This window comes from Podarcis vaucheri (assembly GCF_965113315.1).
Source record: "Podarcis vaucheri genome assembly, chromosome: 12".
Taxonomy (NCBI): Eukaryota; Metazoa; Chordata; class Lepidosauria; order Squamata; family Lacertidae; genus Podarcis; species Podarcis vaucheri.
Window position 1 is genome coordinate 29,522,741 of NC_138750.1, and position 8,381 is coordinate 29,531,121.

The following is an 8,381-nucleotide window of genomic DNA, read 5'->3' on the forward strand; positions in this document are numbered from 1 at the left end:
CCAGACATCCTGGAGAGTGAAGTCAAATGGGCCTTAGAAAGCACTGCAAATAACAAGGCCAGTGGAAGTGATGGTATTCCAGCTGAACTGTTTAAAATTTTAAAAGATGATTCTGTTAAGGTGCTACACTCAATATGCCAGCAAGTTTGGAAAACTCAGCAGTGGCCAGAGGATTGGAGAAGATCAGTCTACATCCCAATCCCAAAGAAAGGCAGTGCCAAAGAATGCTCCAACTACCGCACAATTTCACTCATTTCACATGCTAGCAAGGTTATGCTTAAAATTCTACAAGGAAGGCTCAAGCAGTATGTGGACCGAGAACTCCCAGAAGTGCAAGCTGGATTTAGAAGAGGCAGAGGAACCAGAGACCAAATTGCAAACATGCGCTGGATTATGGAGAAAGCTAGAGAGTTCCAGAAAGACATCTACTTCTGCTTCATTGACTATGCAAAAGCCTTTGACTGTGTTGACCACAGCAAACTATGGCAAGTTCTTAAAGAAATGGGAGTGCCTGATCACCTCATCTGTCTCCTGCGAAATCTCTATGTGGGACAAGAAGCTACAGTTAGAACTGGATATGGAACAACTGATTGGTTCCAAATTGGGAAAGGAGTACGGCAAGGCTGTATATTGTCTCCCTGCTTATTTAACTTATATGCGGAATTCATCATGCGAAAGGCTGGGCTGGATGAATCCCAAGCCGGAATTAAGATTGCCGGAAGAAATATCAACAACCTCAGATATGCAGATGACACAACCTTGATGGCAGAAAGTGAAGAGGAATTAAAGAACCTTTTAATGAGGGTGAAAGAGGAGAGCGCAAAATATGGTCTGAAGCTCAACATCAAAAAAACGAAGATCATGGCCACTGGGCCCATCACCTCCTGGCAAATAGATGGGGAAGAAATGGAGGCAGTGAGAGATTTTACTTTCTTGGGCTCCATGATCAGTGCAGATGGTGACAGCAGTCACGAAATTAAAAGACGCCTGCTCCTTGGGAGAAAGGCGATGGCAAGCCTAGACAACATCTTAAAAAGCAGAGACATCACCTTGCCAACAAAGGTCCGTATAGTAAAAGCCATGGTTTTCCCAGTAGTGATGTATGGAAGTGAGAGCTGGACCATAAAGAAGGCTGATCGCCGAAGAATTGATGCTTTTGAATTATGGTGCTGGAGGAGACTCTTGAGAGTCCCATGGACTGCAAGAAGATCAAACCTCTCCATTCTGAAGGAAATCAGCCCTGAGTGCTCACTGGAAGGACAGATCGTGAAGCTGAGGCTCCAATACTTTGGCCACCTCATGAGAAGAGAGGACTCCCTGGAAAAGACCCTGATGTTGGGAAAGATGGAGGGCACAAGGAGAAGGGGACGACAGAGAATGAGATGGTTGGATGGTGTTCTTGAAGCTACTAGCATGAGTTTGATCAAACTGCGGGAGGCAGTGGAGGACAGAAGTGCCTGGCGTGCTCTGGTCCATGGGGTCACGAAGAGTCGGACACGACTAAACGACTAAACAACAACAACTTTACCCACAAGTCTGATTATAGACCCTTGCCCTTATGTTCATCTCTCAAGGTCCCCTGCAAACCATCTCTTGTGTGGGGGTTCCGTTTGCCAGATTGTAATTTTAGAACAGAATTATCTCCAGTTGAGTGGTAACCTACTGGAAAGCAGGGAGTTATAATAGAAGTGCTGAACCAGTCTTAATTTAGGCTGCAACAAATGACATATGATTATTACCCATCTTAAGTGAATCTTCCATTAAGGTCAAAGTAGGTTATTTCTCTCTCTAAAAGAGCTCTGAAGAAATTAAATAAGCCTTACTTAGCAGGAACAATAATCCCCTTTGTGTATAACTATACCGAGTCTCTTTCCTGGAGCAAGCCTTTACATTATTATTGGTTTTACAGAATATCTTGAAGGGAAAATCCTTCCTGTAGCCCACAAGGGAGCAAGGAAATTAAATCAAGGCATAGCCTCCTGATCTTTAAGTGACCATTAAAAAATCAACAACCTGAACTCCTTCGGCTCATTTGCAGATGGACGCATTTGAAATTGCACTTCAGCAAGCTGATGCTCATTTAACATCCTCTCATTCTTTTATTCATAGTGACCTTTTCCATGACTAGAGCAGGATTTATAGGATAGGTAGAAATGGGGAGTGGCTGTAATAAAACCTGATTGCAGTCTTTGCACTCTAGTCACACTGTGCGTGCCACACCAAACAGATGTGTGCCTCTAATAAACACTGCTTTTGTATTTAAAACAATAAAAGTAGCTTCCTTTGCTCTTGGCTGGAGGACGAATGGAGGAGCACAGTTTATGTTGGCAGAGCAGGAAATTTTATTGCATGGCCTGGCTACGACCCAGAGATTGTAAGTCATGTCAGATTTTGAAGGAAGTCTCAAAGACTCGACATATTCTAGCATTTTTCTCATCCCACCTTTTTGCATTACGGTGGCGATAAAGTAGGGAATGTTCACTTTTAAAGAAAAAAAGAATAAAGTGAGTACCAGAAAGTGTAAAATTATTGCCCAATTTCGATACTTTATGAGAGAAATTCAGCATCGTATTTGCACAGTACATTTTGCACCACCTAATTTTCACAGCCATATGTTTGTTTTAGTATTCATGAGTTCTTGGGGATATTCATGAATTCTTAACTGTAGCAAAAATGCAGCATATCATTTTCCTTCTCAGGTGATTCATAAATTTGAGCAAAACATGCTGCAGTTTAAAGAGTTGATATTGTTTTGATACCAAGACAGACAATGCGACCTGCTCCTTTACTCGTCTTTAGCTCCGATGTATCTCCACTCTTGCTTCCTGTTCTGCTTGGAACTTCCTCTTAGAAGCCATGTCTTTCATGAAGTTTTGGCTTTTCATGAAGTTTTGGCTTGACACTAAATGATGTTCCCTTTCAGGCTTGCCTCTGCCTTTGCATTTTCACAGTGGGGAGGGGGACAAATTGTAAGCTCCTTGGAGCAGAGATCTGTGTCTTTGTTTTGCTACTCTGTTAAGTGCCATATACATTAGTGGCATTATGACAAAATAATTATTCCAGCTCTGTTGCCTGGAGTTTCGTAGAGCTTGAACATTTGATTTATAGACAGCCTGTTTGTCTTGAGATTTGCTTGATGCACAAAAGAGGCAGAAGAGGCATTTTCAGTTCCTTTAACTCCCCACAGGATAAAAATGCTACAAGAGAATTATTTTTTAAAAGTATATTTATATATGGTTAATAGAAATTTTGAAGCACATTGTGGTTCAACATGTGCCTGTTTATGACATCTATGCCAACTCTTATAGACCTTGTCTAGAACAAAGTATATGTGATGTGGGAGATGCCCTGATAGGCTTTAAAATGACCACCGTATGGGATGCCTGAACTGGCTTGGAGAATAAGAGCTTAACTCTTTTCCCCCTTGATCTATATTTTTACCAATTGAAACTGACTCATCTGAGTTGCCGCTTTTTTATTTTCTATACATTTTCCAGTCTAAGGGCATTCCAGGGTTGGGGGTTGAATAGTGAAGGCCCTTCGGAGTGTCGTCATTATACAGCCTAAGCCCATCAGAGGTGTGATAAGTGTGCAGACACACACACACCACCAGCTGCAAGGCCTGGGATGGATCTCCACCCCATAACCTGCTGGGACCTTCCTGGGATCAGACAATTATGGCTCCTTTTGGACAGAGAGGACTCCATACTTTGGTAACTTCCACATAGGATGATTACAATGGGCTTTATGTGGGGCTGCCCTTGAAGATGACTTAAATGTCAAGCTGGTCCAAAATGCAGCGGCCACATTACTGGCTGTGGCTTCCGTTAGAACTTTTATATCCACTGGTTGCCACTGAATTTCTGGGCCAATTCAAGGTCCTTGTTCTAGTGTTTAAAGCCCTAAATGACTACAGCCCCAAATATCTGAAAGACTGCCTCCTTGCCCACAACCACTCTAAGGTGTCAAGATCAGCAGAGGGGGCCCTCTTGGTAGTTCCTCCTCCCTAACAGGTGAGTGATGACGACTTGAGAGAGCCCTGTGGCAGCTCCTGAGTTGTGGCATTCCCTCCCCAAAGAGCTGTAGTCCCCACAGAGGTGCACCTTCACTGTGCAGCTTTCATCAAACGCTGAAGACACATCTCTTTAACTTGGCCTTGGGACACACATTTTAGGACTCACTCTAGTTGTGATTGTAATACTTTTTAATGTTGTGTTTTGTATCGCTGTACCTTCTGCTCAGGGGCCTTCTGGTGAAAGCTGGGGAATGAAGCCAATAAGCCTGTATTATAAATGTCTTTCATTTCCTCTCATTTTAGCAATGAGTCAAAGTGGTGAAAACAGCACTGAAGAAGAAGCAGCTCAAGACGATCTGAAGGATGTCTATGATGCACAGGTAGAAAAATATTTCTAATAAGCATTCAGGAGCCTGGACTTCTGTTTGAAGCAATATCACTTGCTAGGGTAACACTTGAACCCTGTCCTGAAGAGAAAGATGACTCCTATGCAGTTCAGCGTGATATTGAAAATGTATTGATCTTGCAGTTTCCTGCAATTGAAGTTCTAATATCTTGGCAATCTATGTGTCTGTATAGCCCCTTCTTGATATTTCTTACTTATGCGTTATACCATTAGACTTCATCATCCTGATTTTTTTAAAAATAGTCTCTTGTAGACATGGCTGCGTTTGGACGCAACATTGCCATAGATTTGCAAATAGGCAGGTGCCTAAGCATATTGGTGCACACAGTTTGAGCAATCCCTACTTAACTCCTTCCTTCATGGAGCTGATTGTCCCTACTGAGTATCCTAAAATCAGATTTGTCATTTACAGAATTTCACGTGTGGAATCTGTTTCAGTCACTCTTATAAGGTCACACTAGACATGGCACACAGAGTATCTGTGATGAATTTTTTTTTAAAACTTTAATAGTAGTTGCAGTGCCTATCCCAAATCAGGTTTGTGGCACTGATGAAGGGGCATTCAACCTTCCACCGTGCCATTTATGCCAATGCAAAGCTTCCCACAACCTGCTATTTCCCCCACAGATGATGACATACATAAGTATTTCCTGCACTGGTTCTAGTTGCTCCAGTACACTAGAAAACTCTGCAGGTATTGATAGAGGTGGATGGCTTATTTCATTCAGAAGTAAACAGAATCCATTATAATTAAATAATTTATCCCAGTGCAGCTGAAATGATCCTTCATTTAGCTGCTTCTCATGTCTATAAATTTCCTCATCAGTCTGGTTCTGCATGGTATAATAATTAGTTTATCTGAATGCTCATTTCAAGGTTTTGTTGCTCAATATTTAAAAACAAAAGAATTCATTAAGTGTTCATCTGCTCTAATAAGCAGCATGCTAATAAGATTATATGGGTGGATTATAGAAAACAACAGTAATTTAATTTCAGTGAATTCAGTCATTCAATTTGTGTGGAAGCTACTTGACAAAATTTGTGAAATTTTCAAAGGGTATATTAGTTACTGTCTTATTTTGACTTCGTGGAAATTGTTTGGAGTATTGAAACGGGACAAAAAATGGTATTGGCAGGACTATATCCTATGGGGGGGGATTCATTGACGTGGACTTTGACTTGTGCAGTGGGACTTTGCCTTCCTTTCCTACCCTGGCAGTTCTCATGTGCCCCTCAAATCTGCTCCAGAGGGCTCCCCAACCCCCAAGCATATTTTGAGGGTGCAGGGGGCTGCACAAGAATGAGAATCCCATTACACAAGCAGAGACTGAGAGCAGATATGATAGCCATCTTCAAATATCTTAAGGGCTGCCACATGGAAGAGGGAGCGTACTTGTTTTCTCCTGCTCTGGGGGGTAGGACTTGAGACAATGGCTTCAAGTTACAAGAAAGGAGATTCCGACTAAACTTTCTGATCGTAAGAGCTGTTGGGCAGTGGAACAGACTCCCATGAGTGGTGGTGAACTCTCCTTCCTTGGAGGTTTTTAAGCAGAGGTTGGGTGGCCATCTGTCATGGATGCTTTAGCTGAGATTCCTGCAATGCAGGGGTTTGGGCTAGATACTGGTGTTATCTAAACACCCAAAAGAGTTTTTGGGCACAGAGCTAACTGAACCAGTTAAAGTCTTCAAATCTGGGAGCTGTGTATAATCTATACCTTTAAAACACATTAAGCACATGTTTCCCCTCAAATAATTCTGGGCGCTGAAGCTTGTTAAGGGCTGCTGGGAACTGTAACTCTGTGATGGGTAAACTACAACACCCAGAATGCTTTCAGGGAAAGAATGTGCTTCAGATGTGTTTTAAAGGTCTTTAGTGTGTACACAGTTTAGGTCATAAGTTTTGAATCATCTGGAATATGTGTCTACTGTGCAGAGCATCAGAATTGTAGTGCATTTTTGTCTGTGGGAAAAGGCCATAATTTTATACATGCAGGCTTGAAGTTTTTAAGACTAAAGCCTGAGCTTAATTATTTTACTGGAGTCAAATTTGGATTGATGTCTATTTGCAACCATTGCCCAAATCCTTAGACCAGTCATATGTACCTGAATGTGACTCAAATTACTCTTTGCAATCAGAAGCTGGTTTTCTTATTTTCATACAGACATTCAACTGCTGGTTTTAGTTGTATTTAGATCTCTCTGGCTTGCTTCCCTTAGTTGTGCTTAACTCACATGAGAGCAGTTGGATGACAGCCATTCACTTAAGGTTATGTTTTTGTGACATTTCACCACAAAATGTACTAACTGTAGGTCTCAGCAAAGCAAGAGATCTCTTGAGACACGGTCTGTTTGATACTTTTTTTAATAGATATCTGCACAAACAACGAACTACTCCAATATTAGTTTCTGATCTAGGATGCTTAGCTGATTTTTATGTAACTTTTCTTCTTGCAGATTGAGACAGTCAGGTGGTACCAGAGTCTCCACAATTTATAGTGATTTTAATTTGTATAATTTTTTTTTAAATTCAATTTTATCTGTTCAGTTGTGTTTTTATTTGTACCTTGTACATAAACTGTAATGGCTGGCGGTTGATTATGTATCTATTATCATTCAGTGAGAATCCGGTCAGCAGCAGCATCTTGCTCAAGTATGGAACAGAATCTTGCCAGTCTCCTGCTTCCCTAGATTTCTGATCAGGTGGCAAAGTGTCAAAACAAAGTGTCAAAACACTTGGCAGGACAATGACTGGCTCACCAACTGATTATATGCACACTACCTAAATTATCAGTATCAGGGATGAAGTACAGTCATACCTTGGGTTGAAGTTGCTTCAGGTTGAGCATTTTCGGGTTGGGCTCTGCAGTGACCCAGAAGTAATGGAATGCGTTACTTCCAGGTTTCGCCGCTTGTGCAGATGCTCAAAATGACATCACGGGCATGCGAAGAAGCGGCGGATTGCCACATGCACAGACACTGGTTGCATTCGCTTCAGGATGCGAACGGGGCTCCAGAATGGGATCCCGTTCGCATCCAGAGGTACCACTGTACCGTATTTTTCAGTGTATAAGACTGGGTTCCCCCCCCTTAAAAACAATGTGAAAAATTAGGGGGCATCTTATACACGGATACATCTCCCTCCATTTTCTTAATGTGTCCCCAGAAATCTTATACATGGGGGAGTCTTATAGACAGAAAAATACGGTACTTATAGCTTTCCAGATATTGCTGGACTTCAGCTCCCATCATCCCTGACCATTGGCCATTTTGGCTGGCGTTGGTGGATGTTTTAGTCCTGCAACATCTGGAAGGAACAGGTTTCCTACACCAGCTTTATATAGTTTAATTGAGGGCACACAAAACTTTACAGGTTTAGTGGAAGCAAAGAGAACTGCTTTTACAGTTTTGTTTGCAGCCAGCAGGAGTTTCTGTGGTCCTTGTGTAAAGCTAGACTATCTCTGAGGGTAAATCTTGCTTGGAACTTCTTTGAGTTGAACGTGGTGAAAGCGATTTGCCCTCTATTTCTCTGGAGATCCAATATTTCACCTTCTTGCCACTTCTAGCTTATTCATTTATCAATGTTACGGCTTTCCTCTAGGGACGTCTTTTCCAGGACTTGCTTTGCAACCAAAAGGGCTGTGTCAACACTCTGGTCAATGACTGTTGCCAAAGCCAAAAAAATAGCTTGTAATTTTTCTTTTGTGTAAAAACACAGAAACTTCTTGTGCTGTTTTGGAGTGTTTCTATACAAGTTGTGTGCTTTAGGAGCCTGATCCATTCAACCCACATAGGAACCACATACAATCACCCACACGTTGATGGGGATAACATACATTAAAGCTTACATACATTAAAGCTTAGAGTGGGAATATTTTTCCATCCCATTAATTTGATTAGTATCTTGCTACACATACCTCACATGTATGCGTAAGGCAAAATGCATGGGAATAGAATGCTATA

General features: G+C 41.7%; 1 protein-coding gene across 3 annotated transcripts in view; it reads left to right on the forward strand.

Annotated features, from left to right (window-relative positions):
* The window catches only part of RAPGEF5 (Rap guanine nucleotide exchange factor 5), a 139,837-nt gene that overhangs the window by 41,314 nt on the left and 90,142 nt on the right, over positions 1-8,381 (forward strand). For all 3 annotated transcript variants that reach the window (XM_082193906.1, XM_082193908.1, XM_082193907.1), the window contains exon 8: positions 4,319-4,395. In XM_082193906.1, coding sequence (XP_082050032.1) covers positions 4,319-4,395 — 77 coding nt within the window. The remainder of the gene's footprint in view (positions 1-4,318; positions 4,396-8,381) is intronic.